This window comes from Labrus bergylta, chromosome 21 (genome assembly GCF_963930695.1).
Source record: "Labrus bergylta chromosome 21, fLabBer1.1, whole genome shotgun sequence".
NCBI classification, from domain to species: Eukaryota; Metazoa; Chordata; class Actinopteri; order Labriformes; family Labridae; genus Labrus; species Labrus bergylta.
In genome coordinates this window covers 13,554,276-13,578,574 of record NC_089215.1, presented here as the reverse complement: position 1 = coordinate 13,578,574, position 24,299 = coordinate 13,554,276, and the positions used below count along the sequence as shown (strand labels likewise).

General features: G+C 42.0%; 1 protein-coding gene across 1 annotated transcript in view; it reads right to left on the bottom strand.

The window, feature by feature from the left end:
- Positions 1–24,299, bottom strand: part of myo15b (myosin XVB) — a 50,012-nt gene that overhangs the window by 13,014 nt on the left and 12,699 nt on the right. Inside the window, exons 17-44 of the mRNA XM_065949662.1 lie at positions 23,476–23,601; positions 23,304–23,381; positions 21,274–21,422; positions 20,607–20,652; positions 20,385–20,509; positions 19,363–19,477; positions 19,116–19,291; positions 18,410–18,507; positions 17,786–17,799; positions 12,662–12,709; positions 12,518–12,575; positions 12,294–12,418; positions 11,102–11,197; positions 10,777–11,012; positions 9,993–10,162; positions 9,834–9,906; positions 9,516–9,698; positions 9,069–9,178; positions 6,951–7,018; positions 6,610–6,694; positions 6,160–6,192; positions 5,940–6,005; positions 4,394–4,497; positions 4,056–4,277; positions 2,081–2,153; positions 1,286–1,414; positions 1,028–1,190; positions 23–113 (exon numbers count right to left, since the gene is read on the bottom strand). Of these exons, the coding sequence (XP_065805734.1) occupies positions 23–113; positions 1,028–1,190; positions 1,286–1,414; positions 2,081–2,153; positions 4,056–4,277; positions 4,394–4,497; positions 5,940–6,005; positions 6,160–6,192; positions 6,610–6,694; positions 6,951–7,018; positions 9,069–9,178; positions 9,516–9,698; positions 9,834–9,906; positions 9,993–10,162; positions 10,777–11,012; positions 11,102–11,197; positions 12,294–12,418; positions 12,518–12,575; positions 12,662–12,709; positions 17,786–17,799; positions 18,410–18,507; positions 19,116–19,291; positions 19,363–19,477; positions 20,385–20,509; positions 20,607–20,652; positions 21,274–21,422; positions 23,304–23,381; positions 23,476–23,601 (3,060 nt within the window). The remainder of the gene's footprint in view (positions 1–22; positions 114–1,027; positions 1,191–1,285; positions 1,415–2,080; positions 2,154–4,055; positions 4,278–4,393; positions 4,498–5,939; positions 6,006–6,159; positions 6,193–6,609; positions 6,695–6,950; positions 7,019–9,068; positions 9,179–9,515; positions 9,699–9,833; positions 9,907–9,992; positions 10,163–10,776; positions 11,013–11,101; positions 11,198–12,293; positions 12,419–12,517; positions 12,576–12,661; positions 12,710–17,785; positions 17,800–18,409; positions 18,508–19,115; positions 19,292–19,362; positions 19,478–20,384; positions 20,510–20,606; positions 20,653–21,273; positions 21,423–23,303; positions 23,382–23,475; positions 23,602–24,299) is intronic.

Sequence of the window (24,299 nt, the reverse complement as noted above, 5' to 3'; positions counted from 1 at the left end):
CTTTATTTGCAGTTCTGCTGACCGTCTGTTGCTGCACTGGTGCTTTGTTTTTCAGTTTGTCCAGAGCTTCTTGTTTGGGGTCACTTTTCTTCACAAAATGTCGTGCAGAAGTTCTGTAGAATCATAAACAGAACAAAAGTTATTATGTCTATGAATGAAGCAAATTCAATCGTGTTGCTCCTAATTCGAAGAGTCCAAACTCCATTGACAAAAGCAATCATCGCCCTCCGCAGAACTCGAGATCTGCTGGTCTACCGCTGCGTCTGACTTTGAGTAGCTTAGTGTTCGGATCATACGTTTGGATCAGGCTTAATATTTATGAGAAAAATGAACCAGTCCCAGGAGATGTAGAACAGCAACTCATTTGATCTGTAAGGAAAAATAACTCTTTATGGTCAGTCGTCTGATGGTTTTGGCTTCGCTTAAAGGGAGAATGTGCGCCTTTTTGATCTCGTAGATGTCGCCGTTGAGCCCCAGCATGAAACCAAAACAAACTGCTTGTTTGCCATACTAAAAGCCTCCACTCTCCTCCAGCGTTTCCATGAAGAGGAAGAAATGGGCGGCTGTGGCTCAGTTGGTAGAGTCGGTCGTCTCTCAACCGGAAGGTCGGGAGCTCCATCCCCAGCTCCTGCAGCCACATGTCTGATATGTCCTTGGGAAAGACACTTAACCCCGAGTTGTGTATGTGTATGAATGGGATTAGTCACTTTACACAGCAGCCTCTACCATCAGTGTGTGAATGTGTAGCTGTGACCTGTGGTGTAAAAGCACTTTGAGTAGTCAGAAGACTAGAAAATAAATATGCAAGCTGAAGTCCATTTAACAGTCACCTCAGTTTACCTGCATAGCAATCCCAGAAGAAATACAAACGTCTATTTATCGCAAAATTGCTCAGACAATAAATGATTCATACCATGGTTTCACATTTGGGAGGGTGTAAAGGTCCAGTGAGATTTGAGATAAAAGGAAACATAGTTCCGAAATGGGTGTGCGTGTAGTCGTCACATGGAGCAGCGCTTTAACTGACCTGACAGGCTCGAAGGGTTTGGGTTCTGGAGCGGGTCTGCTGTTGTACAGTTTGATGATTTCTCGGATTCTGGAGGTGGGCTCCGGCTGAGGCGGAGAGGAAGGGGGGGGTGTTGGTTTCGGGGGATTTGCTTGTCTGGCAGGGGGAGAGCGAGGACGCCTCACTGTGAAAAATCAAAGCTTTGATTAATTTACGATTGTGTTTTCATTATGAGCAGACTAGACAACATATGATCTCTGACTTTTTTTTATTTCTCACCCTCAGGTTTCGGTGCTGTGGGTGGGGGTGAAGGGTGAGGTGATGGGGGGGAGTGTTTCTGCTGTCTGGGTGGACTGTAGCGGGCCGGTTGAGATTTTGGAGTTCTGGATTTACTGGGAGGCTTAGAACCTGGAGGACAGGAGAGTAACGTTGTCATAACACTTCAAAAACACTCAGTCACAAAGTCAAAACTCAAACATGGTTCAGAGAGTCTCAGCAGCAGATCTGATATTTGGTTAATACGGAAAAATAAAAGGATTGACAGCAGTGGTGTAGTGATCTGGTACAAAAAGGGGCGGCATATTGCTGACAAAAATTAGGACCCATGACTGAAAGAGGCTCTAAATATTAAAACTAGTTTAGTTCAAGTTCCCTTGAAATAAAGAAAATACATATCCTGGTTTTAATCCAGCGTTTATCTGTTTAATATTTATCTGCCAAATATATTTTAATGAAGAGTTTTTAAGTATTTTTACATTAAATTACTGTATTTTCTCTTCCTGTAAAACTCTTCGAGGGTGTCGCTATAGCTTTAACTTTAAACCCGCTACTACCTTAAACACAATGTTTTAAGACAGGTAAGATGACCCTTCTTAAATTTTCGAGTTAAAAAAAGGAAGCTAATTAATATAAATAAATATTGGATTCAACTGAACCAGTCCCGTCTGTCACAGAGGTAGGAGTGAAGGTGTTTTACTCTCTGCCTGTCCTTCCCACTTTGAAGGCTTTTTTAAAAGTCTAACAGCGCGTTAAAAAAAAGATTCATTATATCACCTGCGTCTCCGATCTACTCACCAATCTTCTGGAAGTATTCCCTCTTGTCTCTGAAAGACTGACAGTCCTCTGGGTCTGGCATGTCCACTTCTCTCTTCGGCTGTGAAGGAAATATTACAATTATGAACAAATCTCATAAACCGATCAGAACCACATGCAGATCTTCTGTAATAAGAGTGATGAGCTATCTGTTTTTGAGCTATGTGTTTATAACTCATATGAGCCTCTCTTTTCACATGTGGATTGATGTTTGCTCTCATTGTTTTTCATTTATTAATACTACAGTGGAGGCAGATAAATGTTTGCAGCACTGGAGTCCAAACTTGCCTCCCCGAGGGAACAATTCATAGCTCTAAGTCACGTGACCTGCAGGAAGCTTGGAGGGCAACAAGAGTTTGGAAAAGTATGGACAACCATTGAACACTGTGGAGCTGCAAAACAGGCTCATGAATCTGTTTAAAACGACGCATGTTTACATCCCCTGACCACCACAGAAAAACAGATGTATGAAGATGGACTGCAGGTTTTAAGGAACTTTCAACCATTACACAGCATACGGGACTCTACCTCAATCACTCATAACGGTCCTTGGCAGAACTTCACTTCAGTGATGTTTACATTTATCTAGTGAAACTTAAAGTAAACAAAAGTACCGACAACTTAACAAGTTTTTGATGTGGCTGGGTCCATTATGTTACCAAATAGTGTGACTCAGGAGGAAAAGGATCTCTAATTGATCATAATTTTTTGTAGGTAAAAAAACCTAAAGCAAACAAAGAGTAGTCAACTCCTGGCGGGCTGTGTCTGCTCCAAAGACACTTTACAATTTCAAAATGGACAGACAATTACACCCATTGATGTCGGCTCTGCTCATCAGTTTTTATATTGTTTGCATTTATCACTGTAAGCAAATGAGGCGCAACTGTGGCTTGAAAATAATATAATGATGTACTGGAGTTACTGTAGGCGTTTATCAAGACAGTTCAGGAGAAGGAGCACTTTAATCCTCCTGAACTATGACCTGCTCATCCACCCAAACTGTTTCTGAGGATCCGTCAATTCTGCCTGTGGTCTGCCGTACCAGAGTCAGAAAAAAAGTGGACCGAGATCAAGCTTTGCAATCGATCTTGGTACGGTTGTTTGGTCTGCACCAGGATCTGATTCATGACTGTGACCAGATGAGGACACTGAGGTCTGGACTTTGGTTATTTAAAAAAAAAAAAACAAGAGAGCAAAAATGGTTACCATCCATCTATGAAGCACTAGATGGCTTTAACTTTGAAAATAGTCATACAGAAATGCCACAAAGATAATTTGCTTTTCAAATAGGAAGTAAGTGGGTTGTCTGGCGTATGGGTTGCATTTGAAGGCATGAATTTGGAATGTCCTGAAATACCTTGAAGAAGGAAACATTAGGAGAAAAAAATGTGGACCTCACTATTTTCTAAACCCTTGTTACGACCTTGCTTTGATTGACAACTTTCACACCAGCAGAAACAGACTGCACTAACTGTTAAACCAAGTTGGTTTAAACTAAACAGGTTAGGTGTTTGTTCAAACAAAATCAGCAAACCAGATAAATGAACAGGCGACTCATCCAAGTGTCTTTTAATTCAATCAAATATGAATAAGACTTTCAGTCTCTGGGTGTAGCGACTTGTTAAATCAAACTTAGCCTGCTTCATCATCTATTGTACTTTATGAAATGAACATTATGCTGTATGGAAGAAGACTAAAAATGTACTTTTTGACTTTCGTCTTTTTGCACTCAGTAGAGTCATATCCTGGAGGCGACTAGAAACATAACGAAGTGTAGGTCGTCTACGTTGGCGTGTTCTTTTAGAGTCGGGACCAAAAGGCACTCCTTATATACGTACGGTCTATGAGCTAAACATACATGAAGTGAACAGACAGCTGGTAGACATTTAACAAAGAATGTACTGAAAAAAAAGATATGGCTGTTTAAAAAATATCAGCTATTCAAAAAAAGACCTACCTCTGGCTCTGGCTGCCTTTGGCTGCGTTGACGAACAGGAGCTTTGGATCGGACAGGTGGGGGCGGTGAGGGAGATTGAGAGGACGATGAGCGTTGCCTTGGCCTCCGCTCTGATGGACGTCTGCGCAGCTTCTCCTGCTCCTCCTTCTTCTTCTGCTTCCTCTGCTGCTCCTGCGTCTGCTGCTGGGACAGAGTCATCGCCTGCATGGTCATCTGCTGCGCCTGAGGAGAAACAAGAAGAGGAGCGACAGGATGGTAACGACTTAGATGGGAGGAAGGAGAAGGCGGAAGTTAAGACAGAGAGACAAGATGAGTATAGTAGGTGTGTGTTTCCTTACCATGAGGGAGGCCTGCTGGTTGATGAGAGCTTGCTGTGTTGCAGCCATCTGCATGGGGTCAGCGACAGGAGCGGCCGCCATCGGAGTCTGAGGCATCATCATAGCTGTGCCAATAAAAAGTATCTTTCAGCAACTACTCAGCTTAAATCAAATCTATAACACACTCTGTGTTACTCACAAATAAATGTTTTCTGATTTGCAAAACCCCTATTCAGTGTGCAAAATTCACATCACTGTGACTGTCACAAAGTGACCCTCCCTCTGTACCGCCTTCTGAGGTAGCAACAGAGGTTGGTTGGTAACAGGCTGGACAGCAGCGAGACGGGATCCAAGGGGCCAGCTGGGGAAAACAAGCGCTGTGTATGTGCATGTCGAGTGTGTGTGTGTGGAGCTCTTGATGGCCCTGTGAATTCATTGACTGAGACACAAATATCATGCAGACCTTGTGAAATCAATAAGCATGTGAAAAGATGTGACGACGCAGAGAGGCACTCTGAAACGGGCTAAGGACAAAAAAAAAAACAAAAAAAAAACGTGTCATGACAAAGTGCCAGTTCATTCTTTAAATGGATCCTTGTGGCTCTTCCAGTGATAACACATTTTTTTGATTGACACCTAGATGTTGATTGTTGTCGTTTTGGTGGCTCCACTTGGAGCACAGACTTTGTGGGTTCCAGTCTTCAACACCTCACCTCACGCTATGCTCTCACACACACCCACATGACCACTGATGATACAGACAGAAGACGCCTCATAACTACTGCTGTAAGCATATTTAATTCATTTTGTGATAAACTATTTCTTTACTCCTGAATCCTCCCGTCTTTTGTCATGACCCACGAGCCGGGTTATGACTCCAGGACTCTTTACACATGAGCTTTTGCTTTGCCTTTTTTTCGTCATTAAATTGATCTTAAAATCTGCTTTTGGTTCCTCGACACTTTGTGATGATGCTGAAGGTGAGATACTGTAAGCAAACAAAGCAGTTTTGGGTTTCAATGCCTTGCTTGAGGCAGTGCCAAAGAGTTGAACTAGAAACATAGCAGCGTACCAGTCCAGTTTGTATAGATGTGGGCCGGCTGTGTGTTAGCGCTAACCTATTAACATTTACACAGGAAGAAATACCACAGAGACATCCACACCTGAGCCAGTTACCTCATATTTATCAGATCTCTTAAATCCTTATACCCTTTATTTATATGTATTTGTTGAGCTTTTCATGTCTTTATTACAGATAGGACAGTGGATAGAGTCAGACATCAGTGAGAGAGAGAGTGGGGAATGACATGCAGCAAGGGCCTCTTGCTTTGTAGACTGCAGCAAGTGAACCAACCACTAGTTCACTGGGGCCCAATTCCTCACACCCTCTCTCTGCTGGTCATCCCTCGGGCTCAGCAGAACTCAGGGTTGACCACGCTTTTCAGTTGCAGGACCCTGACAAAGTCCTCCTTCTTACATCTACATGGTGTTTAATAAGCTCTCCATCAAGTCGCCTGCTCTGCATTTATCGTATTCAATGAACAAAAGGTGTGTATGGGGAGATTACCTGGCATGGCTGGCATGGCTGTTGGCATCATGGGAGTTGCACCATAGGTGGGCACTGAAGGCATTCCTGTGGAGAGCCAAAAACACAAAGATGAGAAAACTTGAAGACTGTCACTTATTTACTTTCTTATTTGATAAAAAAAAAAAAAAAAAAAAAAAGGTCCGATGCTTCTAAAAGTTTCAGAAAATTCTGTGGACATAAAAGGAATGTCTGTGCTTACCCATGGGATAACTTGGCATCGTCATTGGTACACCTGAAATCACAAAGTTCACTTCTCACTACAGTCTCTACAGCAACATAAATATTTAAGTGCAAAATAAGAAAGATAAAATCATCTCAGACAAAACGACATTTACAGTTTTAAGGTAATATATACGCTCAGCTTGATCACAATCTTGAAGACGACTTTTAACAGTATATACTAGAACACACTCTATTTATCGAGTGTTAAAGACGATTATAATGATGTAATGTGCGGGGTCTGGCTCGGTGTCGATCGCAGCTCCTTGAGTCCACATGTTGAAGGATATGATCGTTACTGACGGGCGGTTGGACACTTGTCGTAGCAGCCTCCGCCATCAGTGAGTGAATGTGTGTGTGAAAGGGTTAATGCAACATGTGGTGTGAAAGGGCTTTGAGTAGTTGGAAGACTCCTGAGCATTTTTCTTACCAGCTCCGTACATGCCGCTGTACATGGGTCCAATCCCTCCTCTTCCTCTCATCCTGCGGTGCAGCATGGCTACTCTATCCATGTCCTACACACACACACACACACACACACACACACACACACACACACACACACACACACAATTACAATCACAAACAAACGGAGTGCTGTAACTGGAAAGGTGACTTCACACACTCAGTAATAAGATACAACGAGAGACACACAATCCACCAGAGACCTCTGAGCATGCTCAACCACCCCATGAGATAAAACTTTAATGCATCAAAGAGCGTTGCTGCTTTTACTCTGACATGATTTTTAAAAAGACAAACGTCACTGACTGGAGGTCCTTGGTCCAGCACAGGGTCGAACAAGTCGTCGACATAGGCCTCCATTTGTCGACCACGGCCTGCAAACAGGAGAACAGAAAAACCTTACAATTCACATCACCACCGCTCCGCTCTGAGAGCACTGTGTCATCATCAGGAGACTGTTAATGAGAAGCGGAGGAGGCCGATTGGGTTTAAAGCAAAGTCATTGCAGTACAGGTAGTCCACAAAGACTCCACAAAGCGCTGGGTGACTTGACGTGGCAATGCTTCATGTCTTTAGTTGGGACAATTCAAAGTCACTCGATAACATTTGAGCCTGAGTTCCCAACAGTCTCAGTTACATGATGTCAGCCAGTGTTTGAGCACAACCTCTGGGAACTCAATCAAGTAAAAGTTCACTCTAAGTGACCGACAGACCAGCTGTTGAGATGCACCAAGGAGAAGTTTTTGATTTGTGGTTTTATTATTCATAGCTTTCACGTGGGCAGGAAAGGCTTTCCACCACTGAACGCTATGGAGATTTGATGTCTAAGGTGCTACCTACGTGTTTTAATCAGCTTTATTAACTAAAACAGAATTGAGTCGTTGTTCAATTGTATGCTCGAGCTGATGAGCAGACAAGCCCGGGTTGTGCTTCTGCAGTATCCGATGTGAGAAAGAAAACCCAGAGAGGAGAGGATTGTGGATTATTGCTCTTATTTGCCTGCTGTCCCTTTAGGGAACAAAGAACAGCCTTCTCCTCATCCTGACATTAAACATTGTGTTAACTTAAATATTTCTGCCTTTAAATAACATTACTGCCCCAGAACACTGACTGACAGTAGCCATGGTACTTACGATAGCTAATGTTCGCACTCATTTATGCTTTGATGATGAATTTCTTGCCCTTCACTTCTGCAACCGCAGCATTATTGACCCAGACACATTGTAAATACGTAAAGCTTCTTTTGTAGAATTTCATCCTTGCGGCAATGTAGGGGGAGAATTCTTCACTTTGTTCATGTAAACATTGCAGAAGTGACTTTCTGGCGAGGACTTTGCTGTTTTTAATGATTGAAATATCGAATTGAAGGAAACAGTTTAAGAGTGGCAGGAGCCCAAAACTTGCAGTTTATCTTGATCTCTGTTTTTTTGAGTTGGTCAGGTATATTGCAAATATGCAATGTTTTGAAGTGATGAGAAATGAAAAAGCACGTGCTGTAGCTCCACAGAGTGTTCAAAGGTGGCTCCTACCCCTCTCCTCCAGTCACGTAAACAACAAAATAAAAAAACAACACAAACTCTTGGGTTGGCTTTCACCCTCTTTGAGGCGCTTTAAGGAGCAGCTTGAGATGTAGAGTGACGTGGACTTTGGTCTGCTTTCTGTTGGACAGGTTTGTGCTAGCTTGCTAAATTATCAGCTTTTCCATTACAACATATGTAATATTGTCAGGTAGCTTTCAGTGTAGGTACAAGCAGTAAACGTGCACGCTAATTCCTGCTATTAACCAATGTTAATAACTTAACGTTTCAGGTCGGGCATGGAAACGTGCCGTGCAGGTGGTTGCTGAGCTGGGTGAGTGTGTTTACTCAGGCAGTACTTCTCAAATAGGGGGCTTAATGAGGTGTCGGGGTTATGAGTTAACCCAAACTCAAACTCAAAATGAGTTAATAAACTGAACTTGGTAATTGTTTGAAGTTGTTGCAGATGTTATCTCAGCTCATTTTATTCATCTATTTTGACAATCAGGTGATTGTATGCAGAATGCTGGTGCCAGCAACTCGTACAGTTGTTTGTACAGATAAATAAATGAATATTATCAGGTTCTCAATAGTATTTCAGTTCAGGGGGGGGCGTGAAAACATTTCTGAAATAATTGAGAACCACTGGTTTACTGTCAGACGCAGTGGGCGTATGCTTCTGGTGGCGATGAGCAACGAACATTGCCACGGACTCTACCTTTAAAGGTATTATGATTATGGAAATGTTTCTGCTGCTGGATATGGGTGGGTGTGATTGGCAGTTAAATAATGTGTCAGATGCACCTGAGATTTAGGCGTCAGGAGGAGGAAGTGAAAGGAGGTGTCAGCTGCGGTTTGAGGAACAGATATGGACTCTTTTTGGAGCACGGAACAACACAACACCTACCTTCTTGTGGATAATCACTGGCCCAGAGGTTTCCCTCGTATGGAGGCAGGCCAGGAGCTTGCATGAGAGGTGCTGGTGGAATGAAGTCATCCAGATCTGTAGATGGCATCCTGGATTTAAAAAGAGACAGAGAGATGCTCACTGTGTTAGCAAATACTAATCCAGGATCTCTGTCACTGGTGATAAATTACAGATTTATAACTAATATTAATTAAATATCCCTGTACCTCTCCACTGTGTGTAAACAGGTATTGACTATTTTGTACATGTGTATTCTTGATTTTATTATATTCTGTAAACAATTAGGATTAAAATGCCAGTTTTATTCAATTTCTTATTATTTTTCACTTATCTATCTAATTCTAGTAAGAGCTGCTTTTAACTTGCTCTGCATACAGCTGCTCAGGCAGATAAATAAACATTTAAGACACTTGTCTACTTCTTTACCTGTCCCCGTGGCTGCTGAACAGGTAGTCAGAGTTCGAAGAGGTGGGAGTCCCAGGTGGCGGCAGAACTTCAGCTTCAGCTCCGGCCAGAAGATCCATGACAAAGTCCGAACCGGCCAGGTCTGACCAGCCGTCGTCGGTCAGGAGAGACACCGACCAGCCTTGCCCCGCCTCCGACACGCCTCTGAGACACATTAACACGTGGAGAGGAATGAAAACTACAGCATGAAGCTTGAGAAACAGGAAAATATGGACATGTAGCAAAAATTCATGAGTCAATAAAAGTTAAGAGACTTGATATTCAGGAGCGGAGAAGTACCTGAAGTGAAGGAGCCATGAGGCCAGCTGCTCTCCTGTGGTCCAGGACTCCACTTCAGTTGTCAGCTGTTCATCTATGAACACATTCAAAGGTTTATGCCTGCTGATATTTTTTACGCTGGAGTCATTGACAGTTTCATGATGGGTTGATTTGTGTCACCGTTGAATGTGTGTACATCCAGCATCATGGCACCCTTCCTTTGGTTGCTGGTCCACTCCAGCTCAGTTGGGGGGTAAGTCCGGGCAGTGGGAGCGGGGAGCTGCAGAGATGTCAGCAGTTTGTGTTGGCACAGTGAGCGGTACTCCCTTGGACCGTGATCAGACACGTACCTGCACAGGAAATACTGCAGACTGAGTCTCTTTCAGGGATAAAGGGCACAGTTTACCTTCTTTTAAAAGTTTTTTTTTTTAAAATAAATCTTAACATGGTGGGGCATGACAACTGAAGGAATGCCAGACAAGAAAAAAGTTAGAGTAAAGCTTTACAGCCTTGTAAATCTGAAGGCTAGCACAGTAGCAAACTATTTTCCATTTCTAAAGACGCATTTAAAGAATATAATCAGCCGCTCATCTCATATTTCTGGCAGAGACCAATCATTTGGTTTTGAGTATGTTGAGTAAGTGGAGTGAAATTATTTAAAAGAAAGGCAGATACTCCAGAGTCACTGGAAGAGGAAAAACTCACTCTCTTATGAAGGATGGGCTCTATTAGCAGCTGTTGCACCAGCTAGATCTATATTTGCTTGTGTGGGGCCCTTTTACTGCTCTGCTATCTGCCTGTAACTGTAATTTAGTCATTTGATTTATTTTAAAATCAGTTTGTTTGTGTTCACACATGCAGCTCTTCGGGAGGTTTCAGGAGTTTTGTTTAAGTGTGAACAAGGCTTATGAATTTATGCAGTTCCGTGTTAGTTAAGAAAGTTTAACCAAATCGTTGCACCTACTTGAGCAGGGGTTTGTCCAGTGTTGGTGACGGGGTGAAGGCACTGAGGCAGCAGGTGAGCAGCAGCCAGCCCCTCAGACCGCCCTGATCCTCCTGCAGGCCCCACGTGTAGTAGGCCAGCTGGGCCAGGATCTCGTCCCTCAAGGCCGGCCTGCTCTGTCCCTTCTCCACAATGTAGTTACCCAGCATCTGTTCCTGCCATCTGCTGAGGTCGGACTCACCTGTAAACCGCAAGATCTGAGGAGAAACGGGAAAAACATTCACTGCATGTGCTAAACCAACGAGAATAAAAAAAAAACTCAATGGAATCAATCAGTGTCATCTACCAGTTTGTAAATCTCCAGGGCAGTTCTGGCATCTTCGGGTTCCAGAGCGGTGAGGGGTCTCTGGAGGGGGTGTCCCTTAGGCTGGCACCACGTGTCCTACAACATGAGGAAACTCTCAAAGATTAGAAATAAAATCCCTTCCCTTTGACTCTCTGCTAGTGTCTTCAGCCGATTCTTTGCAAACTGTAAGCATGTGGAGCATAAACGTGTATCCAGCTGTTACCATGACGACTATAGGCCGTGGTTAAAAGGCCACTTTGGAGAGGGTCACTTATGACATGCTAATTCAGATATGTTTGTAAGGTTACAAACTGATAAAGCGTCAACTCTTGGCATAAGATAGATTTTTTTTATTTATTTATATCAAACCTGAGACAAAACTTGGATTAGATGATTTTCTGCAGCTGGTAAAGCTGCTAAACACGAGACAACGATGACACCAATAACGATACAGGCTAATGCATGGTCACTCTCTCTTTTATCCCGTCATCATCCGCCGTTTTATCAAACAGTACAGAGACGAGCTAACAGTCTTCTTTTTATAACTGAAGGATGCTGTGTGACCTATAGTGCCTTAAAGCCGTACACACTTCCCGGGAGATGCCAAAGTTACATGCTGCAGTAAACAGGCGATCAGGCAGTGTTGTGGACCATGAGAGAGAGGCCATTCTCGCTGTTATTGTGCTATTAAATTGATTTTTTAAAACTACTGTTTAAAGGTGGAAAAGTTACATAGTGTTGCTTTAACAATATAGACAGAAAATATGTCAAATAAAAAGGACCATTGTTTAAAAATACCAGAATTACCCTTGAAAAAGTTAGACTTAAAATGAGAGTCACAACAGAAAGACTATCAAGTTTTCTTCTTATCTCAACAACAAATTTGTTCTTTTATTTGGGTGGCTATTGGTCGAGTTGGTCGTCTCTCAACCGGAAGGTCGGGGGTTCGATCCCCAGCTCCTGCAGCAACATGTCTGATTTGTCTTTGGGCAAGACACCGCAAGCTGCTCCCGCTGCTTTGGCGGCGGCACATGAATGTGTATGAATTGGATTAGTTACTTCTGATTCATTTTACAGTTCACTTATCAGTAAGTGAATGTGTAGGTTGTGACCTGCGGTGATATAATAATGTACAGTGTAACAAACCAGGACTTGATTAAAAGTTAAAGTGTGTATTTGTTCTTGTGCTCACCTTGAGTATGGACTTGGCATAGCGAGAGAACGGGTATCTGTTTATATCCCGAGGCAGAGTGAGCCTGTGTTCTGCCTTCACCTGTGGAGGTCCCACCACTGTGACTCCTGACCTGGGCTGCCTCCCTGCTGGACAGAGACGGAACAACAATCACAAACATGACGACGCGGTGAAACAGCGTTGTGCACGTTGATTTCTCTTAATGTGTTTGTTATGAAGCTGACCTGCTGCACTGTGAAGTCTGGCTGACAGCTCAGCGGGGATCTCCAACATCCCCACATCCTGACAGGAAAAACAAGATGAAGAGATCGTTTTAAAAAAATCCTCTTTTGATGAAACAGAAACAGAAAGCTCTTTTACGCCCTTACCATTCCTGGAGAAACAGATTTTTTCTTTGTCACCGCCTTTACTTTGTTCTTCTCATGAAATTCCTGAAATTAACACACACAAAGAAACAGTTTGTCAGTCTTGTGCTTCTCCTCAGGTGAGTTCGGCCTCTTATCCATGTTCATGAACAACACTCTATCACCTGCCAAAGCAATGTGTTCAATCTGACCTATTCTTAGACACATATCCAGTTTTATACTCCGGTAACACCCACTGTCCAGAAGCCCCACCTTGTTCATTACAACAGTTCCAAGAGTCCAAAGATTTTTTTTTATCAGGACGTTTACAGCTTCCAGAGGGGCGGAAACTCCCTGCTTAAGGGCAGCAGCACTCAAATATGATAACATCAATGTTCACCATAACATGTGAGTATGTTTGTCAATAAGTACACAACTAGTATAAATGTTTTCCATAATCTGTTGTTTGATCAGCTTAATATGATGGCCGACAGGTGCAAGCTCTGAGCAAAGACTGAAACTACTTACATTGACAAAAACGTGCAGCAAATTAAAGGAGCATCATATAACTCGGACTCCTAGTGTTTAAAATGGGTACTGCAGGGCAAATTCAAAACATTGTAGAGAGCTGTCTCCCCCCGTCACCTCCTCTCTAGAGTCGATGCTCACGCAGGTTGCCATGTGGTGGACACTGAAGCTTCAGTGTTTATCCAGCTCTGCATCTGTCTGTAAACCTTTCTGCGTTCTAACCTCTCTCCATTTTTCAAAAGCATCTCCAATATTGAGCCTAGTTTGAGCTCGTTTCTGCTCGTGGAGCTTATTAGAAACATGCAGAGGCTTTTTAGGTCGGGTACAATCACTTCTATCTGAACCAGTTCTCTTGCCCGCTTCCATCACTGCAACACCTGTTGGTTTGACCTGATAACTGGAATCATATCTGGCAAACCGAAGGGCGTCCAAAACGGCTGTGTGGGGGTGCCTTAAAACCGCCTACCTTCTCTGGTCCAAACAAATCCAGAGCATTCAGGAGCAGAATCTAAAGTTAGAAGGAGGACATACTGGCTGCTGCATTGTTGTCAGAGAAGCCAGTACTTGTTTACATGTTTCCTTAAAGTCTGATCGCATAGTAAGGTCACTTTATTATTTCACTCACTACACATCTTACTGATTAGACCTTTAAATATTGCTGCAAATTCAGAATCAAATGCAATAGCTGAAATGCAGCCCATATTAAACAAACATGCCGCAAAAAGCTGAAAGAACTCCATTACCATTAAATGTACTGCAAATACAAAAACACAAACAGAAACAACAATGTAAATCGTTTCAGCCTTTGCCAGGCACTTGCACTTGTCAGCCACCATTGATTCAACATGGGTGTGCACACATATTTATGCAGCAAATACTTTTCTTTTATATAGTTCTTGCCCTACTTCAATAATCAAAGCTATCAAAAAAGTCAAGAGAATGGATCTCTACATTTGCACAGGCAGCCAAACCCTGCTCCACCTTCACATGTGAGGATTTTTGATGACCGACTGTGCAAAAGCAAACAATGTGTCACAGATCGAATCACATTAAAACACACCCTCATACTCATAATCGCTCTTCAATTCTACTCAGTTTAATATTATTTTATGATTTAAGGCAGTTTTTAAACTTTTGAAGAACACTTCCCCTAAAAATGGTCACGTTTATCGTAATTAAAAACTTTCTGTGACTCAAATCTCCTGACTTCAGTGTTGGTTTCAGAGCATTTTCCATCAGAGCACAAATAGCAGAGGTTTAAAAATTATTTATATATGTTTGGACATTTAGAAATTAAAGAGAAACTTTATATTTGGGGTTGTTGAACCATCTCTTGGAAAACTTTCAAGTCCCTTCAGTCCAAACTTGCTTTAAGATTCTGCTGTCTCTTTCCTTTTCCCGAACATTGGATGCCCTAAGATCCTCTGGCTCTTCTCTTTCAGTTCAGGAACCAGAACGGCCCCTCAGATCCTGCGTGTCCTCTCTTTCAGTTTATGAATCAGGACCCCCCTCAAATCCTCCGGCTCTGAATTAAAGTCATTTGTTCTTTTAGAAAGAGGCATTTTCCTTCTAATCACTGTCATGACGTGGGGAGTCCGCCCAGTCTGAGACCGAGACAAGACCAAGTAAATATGCCTTCGATTCAGAGACCAGACAGAGACATATCAAAAGTGGTCTCGAGACCATTTCCAGTACTACTACAAGCAATTTTTCAATTTAAAAGACAACAACAGCAAAGCAGCATTATTGTCACACATTCAGACATGTTCAGGTCATGACCTAAGTCGTACATTATTCAAAAGGGGTCTTTTTACAGAAATTCATACTTTGCATGGTAGTCAGAGCAGACAGCCAAACGGAGGTAAAGGAAGTTTAAAGCAGTTAGAATGAGTGGAGCAAACCCCACATGGGGGAGGGGTTACTGTCCTTTGTGATGTCATGAAGGAAAAATCTCCCATCGCACACATTTTCTGAAAAGTGGAGCAGGAAAAAGACGGAGAGGATGGACTTTTCTCATAATCAGGTTTTTTTTTTAGACAGACTAGGGACACATATTAGTGTTAGAGAAACATGGTGAAGTACATTTTGAATTATGTGTGACCTTCAATAAGTTAATCTTTGAATTTTGTCCACGATAACTATAAAAAAAATAATATATATTATATATATATAATATATAATGCCGTTTGTGTTTTGTTCACTCTTGATGTTTTAAAACTATAAAGGTTTGTGCTGATTTTTCAGCTACTTTAGAACAAGCTGCATGTTTAAGCAGGCTCCCACGGTCCCCAGAGGATGAATAACTTGTCTTTTGTAACCCCCTGATTTTGATAATTTTGATGATATTAAATATGTAATGATCTACTTCAAACTCAAGAGAATATGCCAGTGATTTATTACTCAACTTTAAAAGATGAAAAAGGATGGTCTATATCTAAGAAGCAGAAGCAGAGGTATCCACATGTTTAGTCACTTTTCTCTGAAAACCATAATCAAGCTCGATATCTTATCTCAGACTCTCTGACAGGTTAATGACAACACCTTCAAAACTCCACCTACACAGAATACAATCCAGGATAACTGACATCACCATGACATCACTGGGATGTTACACAACTGTCAACAACATAACTGTAGAAAACACAAATTTGAATTTAAAGTAAATATTGTGCTTCAAATTTAAAGTGTGTTTGTTTTGTACAGAGACATTGTGCACCAATTGATAGACTCTCCAGGTCACCCCATTATTTAAAGCAACAATACGTAGGAATTTGGTTGGGTGCTGTTCGGCGCCCACTGAAGGTATCTAAGTGCAACTGCACTGTCGTAAGACACACAGAGCTGTTTTGCCTCCCCGTCTTAGACAACATGCATTTGCATACAAGCAGAGGGTGGAGAAGTCGGCAAAGACGCGTAATGAGAAACTTAACAATCATGTCGACTGACAAGCTTCAGTTTTATTACTGCATTTTAGGCAGATCTGACTCTGCTAATGTCTACAGCCCGTTGTTTACAAACTGTTAGCATGTGGAGTATGTGTTCATCCAATCATCTGTTACCATGACGTCCATCTAACTTGGGTTAGACGACTTTCTTCAGTAAAGCTGCGAAACATGAGACAACGATGACTGTGATAACGACACAGCCTAACGTTCAGTCTCAATCTGTTCTGAAAAATTCTCGCGCTGTCACTCTCTCTCTTTCTCTTCTTAGCTTCATCCGTCACCGTCCTCCTCTTCCTCTTAGCCTCAGCCATTTTATCAAATTGTTCTTATTTGAATCGACTTTTATTGTATTAAGGTTTCGTTATCCTAGTTTATATTCATAAATCTTGGAATTAAATTATTTGTTATTTCAGGCAAACAGTGATTTTGAATCAGATCCATAATAAAGATATATTTTAGGTTAAACACCATGAATTCAATTTAGGTAGAAGAGGCTGCCCTACTGATTTAAGTTTTGGTCACATATGTATCATTAAGCCCAAATCTTCTAACCTGGTTTTATTTTCTGCCACATCTTGTTACCTTACATTTCATATTGTGAGCTACAGGTTATGATGAGTCCAACCCGACTGTAACAGCTGACACAGGCAGCATATGAGCAGCTGTTCATAGTCCAAGCTATAAAATAATAACACAACATACTCAAGACAGTAGCACAATTGCAGCTAAAGGATCAACAGAAAATAACAAAAGAGCCATCAGTTATGTTTTCAGCTACGGTGAGAAAGATGAGCTCAAACAGCAGACACAGCAGCTTAAAGGAGTCTGTTTACACTGTTTTGAAACCTTATAAAGACTTTTACACTCGCCGGGTCCCCGCTATATTTTACTGAGTATCATAACAAGTAGAGTTGAAGCAGATCTGATGAATAAGGTCAAAAGAAAAAGTAGCAGCGTACCTGTGAGAGCAGCGTACCTGTGAGAGCAGCGTACCTGTGAGAGCAGTGTACCTGTGAGAGCAGCGTACCTGTGAGAGCAGCGTACCTGTGAGAGGTTTCAGGAGGCGGAAGAAGAGATGCAATGCTGCTTCAAATTTCACTCAGAGGTTGAAGTCCAAGACTGGGGAGTAGGCAGGGTGTGTGTGTGTGTGTGTGTGTGTGTGTGTGTGTGTGTGTGTGTGTGTGTGTGTGTGTGTGTGTGTGTGTGTGTGTGTGTGTGTGTGTTTGCCCAAGTGTCATGATTACAAGATAAGAAAGGCAGTTAAAGGGAAGAGATGTGATTTTATGAGGCTGTAATATTGTTCAGGAAGTTTGTTGTCGATGCTGAAATATTTGCGAGAAATAACACACCCAGTGGATCTTAAAGCGGCTCTTATTTATCAGTTATTAATTAACCTCTACATGCTTTATAATACTGAGTTAATATTGTATTACAGGATTGCTGCGAAACATTCCAGGCTCTGCATAATTCTTCAGTTTTTTTGGACCTTCTTGGCTTTTATCACCACCATCAGACTGTGTCGTCCCCACAACCACCACCGTCCTCACTCATGCGGCAAGGGAAGTGTGGACAACAGGAATGCGAGGAATACAAAGGAGAAATCATTCCTGTATATTATCCCATCTCCCCCTTTCCCATTTGTCTTTTGTTACATAACAACGAGTAAGGTCTTTACCCGATCTTTTGTGTCTTTGAGATAACACTTGTTATGAGGCGCTATACAAATAATGAGCCAAAGAGCCAAAGTCGTATTCGACCCCAAGTCTACTGCGACAAGGACCACAGCCTCTGTACACGGGGGCACACGGTGTAACCGCTGGGCTATCCAGCGTCCCTGTGGATTTCTTTTCAATGTTGCATTCCTGGTCAGGATTTAAAAGACAGTTTGTATCATGAAGAGGAAAAAGAGCTCCAGCAACACTTGTAGTATGAAGATTAACTTGATGAACTTTAGTTAAGGCCACAAGATGAAACGCGTCGGTCTAATGAAGTTGATAAAGGTGAAAATAGAAAGTGTTGCTCTTCAAGCCTTTCACTCTCCGTGCACGTTGGTATACAGTTGGAGAAGTTGTGCCAAAAAAAACAGACTCTGCATCTTGAGAGTTTGTATCAAAAAAGGAAAATTCCTGACCCCGAACATAAATGATCAGTCTTCATCACTAAAAGGGCTTGCCTATACTGTGTCTGTTATCTCTCATATGATGTTGTGTTCAGCTGCTGCTACAAGTGCACATTCAGATTTATAGCACAATAAAATCAGCGCCACTGACTCGGCAGGCTCGCTCGCTCTCATTCATACCTACCTTCCTCCAATGGCGTCTCTTGATAGTGTCCCTGGTGATCATCATCACCGCCCAGAACTGAGTGAAGGACTGCCTCAGACGCTTGTAGTACTTCCTAAAAGAAGACAGGGGGCAGCAACACACAAACACAAACACCCCGTGTTAGTGTATATCTGTGACCTCACCTCTATTTCTGCTCACTATCTGCTTCATACTTTATACTGCAGCGTCATTTTAATGTTCCTCTCCTCTCTGCTCCTTTTGCTCTTTGTACCTGGCCTGATGTTCCTCTCCTCTCTGCTCTTTTTGCTCTCTGTACCTGGCCTGATGTTCCTCTCCTCTCTGCTCTTTTTGCTCTTTGTACCTGGCCTGATGTTCCTCTCCTCTCTGCTCTTTTTGCTCTCTGTACCTGGCCTGATGTTCCTCTCCTCTCTGCTCTTTTTGCTCTCTGTACCTGGCCTGATGTTCCTCTCCTCTCTGCTCTTTTTGCTCTCTGTACCTGGCCTGATGTTCCTCTCCTCTCTGCTCTTTTTGCTCTCTGTACCTGGCCTGATGTTCCTCTCCTCTCTGCTCTTTTTGCTCTCTGTACCTGGCCTGATGCCCTCTCCTCTTTGCTCTTTTTGCTCTCTGTACCTGGCCTGATGTTCCTCTCCTCTTTGCTCTTTTTGCTCTCTGTACCTGGCCTGATGTTCCTCTCCTCTCTGCTCTTTTTGCTCTCTGTACCTGGCCTGATGTCCTCTGATGTGGCTCTGGATGACGATAGCTTTCTGTTTGAAGAACTTGAAGTTCCTCCTGCAGATGAAGCCTCTGATGTTCCTCTGGATGGTGATGGCAGCCCAGGTCTGTGTGCTGCTCCACTTCTCTTCCAGCTGCTGGAACAGAAGCTCCTTCAGGAACACCTGACACAGGTACACACACATGTAACCAATCATGTTGATATTTACAAAATCATGAAAAGACAGTGAGACACCTTTGTGAGTCCCATCTGGTAGTGTCCGTCCTCTGCACCAACCGAGTCCAGGAGAGCGACCGTCTGCTCTCTGTCTGACACTTCATCGACCCGCTGTGGCAGGAGAACGCCATATCTGTGAATAAAAACAAACATTTTCCAGCTACTCAGGGGGTTCTTAACCAAAGCATCTTTTTTTTTTAGTGTAAACAGAGGAGAGAAGGAATTGTGGGTCATAAACCTTGCATGTCTCATAATGACCACGAAAAACCAAATAAAATGACCTTCTTTGTGCCCTATAAAGATAGCTTAACCACTCTGTACATTAAATGGACTTGAGCTTGTAGCTTTTCCAGTCTTCTGACTACTCAAACACCGCAGGTCACACCTACACATTCCATGTAAAGTGTCCATCAGTATTAACTAATCCATTCATACACATTCATACGCCACCAACGAAGCAGCGGGAGCAACCTGGGATTAAGTATCTTGCCCAAGGACGCATCAGACTCCTGACCCCTGACCCTCCAGTTGAGCATTAAATGTTAATAGGACAAACAATAATTTTTTTCAGGAGAAGGCTTTCAGGATAACGAGATAAATAGATACAGAATTCAAAAATCACTACATGCTTTTGAAATACAATGCAGTTTTAAGAGCACCACTCACACACAAAATAATGTATGGACACAAATACATTGTATGACTCGCTCTGACCATATGATCAGTTTTTTCTTCTCGAGTTGCTAGTCCGACTCTAAACAACTCAAAAAACAAAGTATTTGCCCAGATATTCTCTATCCGTCATCCAAATGAACACAGACAAAATCAAAAGCCCCCCCACAGTGTCCAATCCTTTCTAGAGGCTTAATTATCATCAGGCTACATAGCAAATTGGTTTTGAAAGATTAACTTCACCTGCCATGGATCAGTACTGAACACCTCTCAACAACGCAGCAACAGGTGAAAAGGATGAGGGTTTGGAGGGGGTTAAAGTGCAAGAGGCATGCGAAACACGGTACAGGCTCAGTATGTTTCAGCACCTCTCTACAAAGTACGAGTACTGTATGCGGGTGGGGAATCCCTCTTTCCTGATGTGGATGGTCTCCAGCATCCCAGCATGCCTCAGCTGGGCCGACATGTAGTCTACGTCAAAGAGCCCAGGGAGCTGGAAGAGGACACGAGAGATACAGTGCGTGGTTCAACATTGGGATCTGATGTAAGGAGACTAATTATCAACAGTGCTAACTGTTATCTGGGGTTACCTTGACATAGTTTGGCTTCAGACAACGAATAAAAGTGGTTTTGCATCTGAGGGTTGAAGGAAAATGTATTAGCACAAGTGATTTATCAAGAAAGTGTAACTTTAAAACCTTTAGATGGAAAAAAGCTTCTTAGAGCTGAAATAACATATCTTAAGAGATCCAAAGACAGATGAGGAAATGTAACTTGTGTGTTCTGTAAGGTAAATTTACTGTTTTTGTCAATGGACTGGAGAGAGAGCGATATAACAGCACTTCCTGGTTAAAAAGAGATATTCTTAACAGAAAGATGAAGGGGGATAAATAAGCATTCTTTGTGGATGCACTTTGACCGGGTACATTTTTTCTCAAGGGATTATGTTGCAGCCATAATGGACAAACTTTCCGGCGGGGAGATTCCATAAATGGTTCAAAAGGGATAATATAAATAGAAAATATAAAAAATGGGCCTCATCTTCAATATTCCCTCACTGATGATTTATGGAAAGAATCTTGAACAACTTTGACAGATGGCATATTTCGTTCCACGACGTTTACTGAAACCTTACTCTCCACAAACACAACACCCCAGTGAGATTTGAAATGTATTCAGTGAAACGCTTTTCCTCATGTTGGCTTTCACGCTGATTTGCAGCTTTGGTTACAGTCAGTCTGGGCTGTATGTTGGTACCTCTCCAGACGAGTGGTGAGTTCAGACAGGGACTGAAGGAAGTGTGAGGCAGCTGTAGACGGTTGCTGTCGGAGGCCTTTCCCTCTCCAGCCGAGCTCTCTCTGCTGAATGTAACCATCCTGAACCTTCCTGAACAGCTCCGACACCATCTGAAAGACACGACACTTTTTTTTATCAGTAAACAAAATGATCTATGAACTATAGACCTCAGGAACTTATTCATAGTTCTAGGAAATGTTGGAACCCTGCCCCAGCCTCTAGGGGCAGTGCTCAGTTTGGTTTGGTCATTAAATAAATCTGATTGATTCAAAAATATCGACTAGACTGTAATGGACAAAGCTTGAGTGACATCACCCATCTGTTGGGGTCTCGATGCTGGAAATGCTGTCTCAACCTAACTTGCAGTCACCCTGACCACAGGCTGAGAGCTGGAGCCTAAGCAGGTTTTAAGCCTCCTGACAAACCGTTACACCGTGCCCTCCTGTCAATCAGGTCAGCTACACGCCTTATTGTGAATAACTCTTATTCTTCATCAAATCAAAACGGATTAGTTACAAAAAAACCCGTACAGTGTGTGTCGATCGAAACATGAGCTAATCAGACTTATTTCGTTTTTGAACCGGGCTGTAAACATGTTAATTTATGCTGTAAAAACTGGCTTTTTTGAATGGGTGACTTCCTGTGCTTCTGCAGACAGCCTCAAGCGGACAATACACGAACTGCAGGTTTTAGAACTTTTGTGATGGCTTCATTTTTTAACAGCGGAGGTGGCCACTTGGTTCAGACCAGTTGAGAACCACTGGTATAGAGCAGTGGTTCTCAACTGGTCTAGCCTAAGGACCCACCACCAACTCCTTCATGAAAATTGTGACCCAAATTTCTTGATATTTGTTCAACCAATCAGATTAATTAAATGAAAAATAATACAGTTCAGACCTCAGATTGGACAAAATCAATTCAATTTACAGTCACATGTTCGCGGCCCACTGAAAACACTTTTGGGTCCCGACCCACCAGTTGAGAACCACTGGTTTAGAGGAACCGTTATGGCTCTTGCTTCGGAGTAGGTACTCTCCCAGCACCATGGAGCTGTGAAGGCAGACAGTGTGAAGTTCTCAGGAAACTCCCTAGTGGATATTTCCTCTTCAAAAAGTCCCCAGAACAGTTTTGTCCGAAAACTCCTCATGATTTCTGTTTGGAGTAACTTTTGTTATTTTTTCTGTCCAACACCAAAATGATGCGTCAAAGACATGATATAAAGAATTTGCTATGAGAACTACACAACAATATTTTTTTGTTATACTGTAGGTGAGTGCAATATAAATGCTTTATGAGAATGCTCAGCAATCTGACAATAAAGAAAAATAAGCAATTGAAAATTTACTTACAGAGTTCAGAAGGTAATCCTTCATGGATTCAAATTTTACTCGAGTTAATCACCTTTGTTCACGTCCAATTGTCTTTTATAATGTATTGGTTTTACTCAGTTTATCTTATTTACACTTTACGTATTCACATTTGAATCCGAGTCTTATATTTTTTATTTCATCATCGATCCCTCCACCTTGGTTGGCTGTTTACCTTTCTTGTGTCTTGTTAGTCTGATTGTTTTTTCAGTTACCTATGAACCAATCGGAGCGTTTTATGCTTTGTGACTATTATGTGATCAAACTATCTTGTTCAAGGCATGTCTGTAAGCATTTTGGCAATTGAGGAGACCTATTTCTGTAATTTTTAAAGTTAAATGTTTTCCCATTCTTGCTTAATGTTGGATTTCAGTTGCTCAGCTGTTCTTATGTATTTTGTCATGTTTACATTTCACAACATTTTGGTAATTGGTGACAAGTCGAGAATGCAGGCGGGCCAGTTTATCACTCAGACTTTCACATTTCACAACTTCTCCAGTCTTTTTTTACCCTATCCAAACTTTTTTTTAACTGTGGCTGTAGTGGAAATTTTGTTTTGCTATACATTTTAATCAGGCTTATATCAGCAGAAGCCTAATATGGATCCTATACCAGCTGGTTCACCTTTAACCGACTCCTGGCAAAAAGCTCCAACACTTCTGTCCTGAACTGGTCGTGGTTCTTATTCAGGAAATTATGAACCTAGAAGAGAGATTTTTTTTTACATATATATGTTGGTGCTGCACAGGCTGCTGTGTTGAATCTGCTTTAAAAATCAGTGTGCAGTGCTTGATACCTGATAAGTGACAGCTCCAGCGTAATGATAGATAGTAAAGACTGGCAGTGGGTTCTTGGGCTTGGCATAGAAGGGGCTGTTCCCATGGTGATAGTGGCACTTCTGGAGGAAAGTGTGGTCTGTGGCCTAATAAAATGAAACACCAAAACAGTACCAAAAACACATTGTTTTAGTTAGCTTTTGAATATATTACACTCCTCCATACTGATTCAGATTTAGTACAAAATGTAAGTCCTGTGTTAAAACATCTCAGAATAAATGTTAAAATGCTGGTTAATCAATTGCTTTCAACATTTTGAAACAAGCCATACTTAACAGGCAGGTATCCATACATTTTGTTTTACTCTGATTTCCCTCTCCCGCTCTCGAGATCTTGAGAAATTAACTTGTTAATCCAGTGTTCTTCGCCATAGATAAGATAAAGTTAACTTGTTATCTCGAAAAAAAAGATTAAAATAAAAAGTATGGATGTATTTCCACTAAGGGCTTCTTTACATACTTTGATAAAAGGAAATAAATATTTTTAAATATAGTGTATTTACTGTGCGTTTCATTTTGTTTAATAAAATATATCGAATGTGAGAAAAAAATAGAATTTCCTGCAAGACATAGTTGCTTTCCCCTATTGGCCATTCTTTAAATCATGCTTTGTTAGTTATGCCTGAAACCCACTTTTAATATTTTTTTATCTTAAGCCAAAGAGAGCAGCAGTTGTGTGATGTGTTAAAGTCCATACTCCTTACTGCCCCTAGAGGCTGGGACAGGGACTTGATTCATTAATGCCTTTAGTTGAGACAGAGTAGGAAATTTGGGAGAGAGAGTGG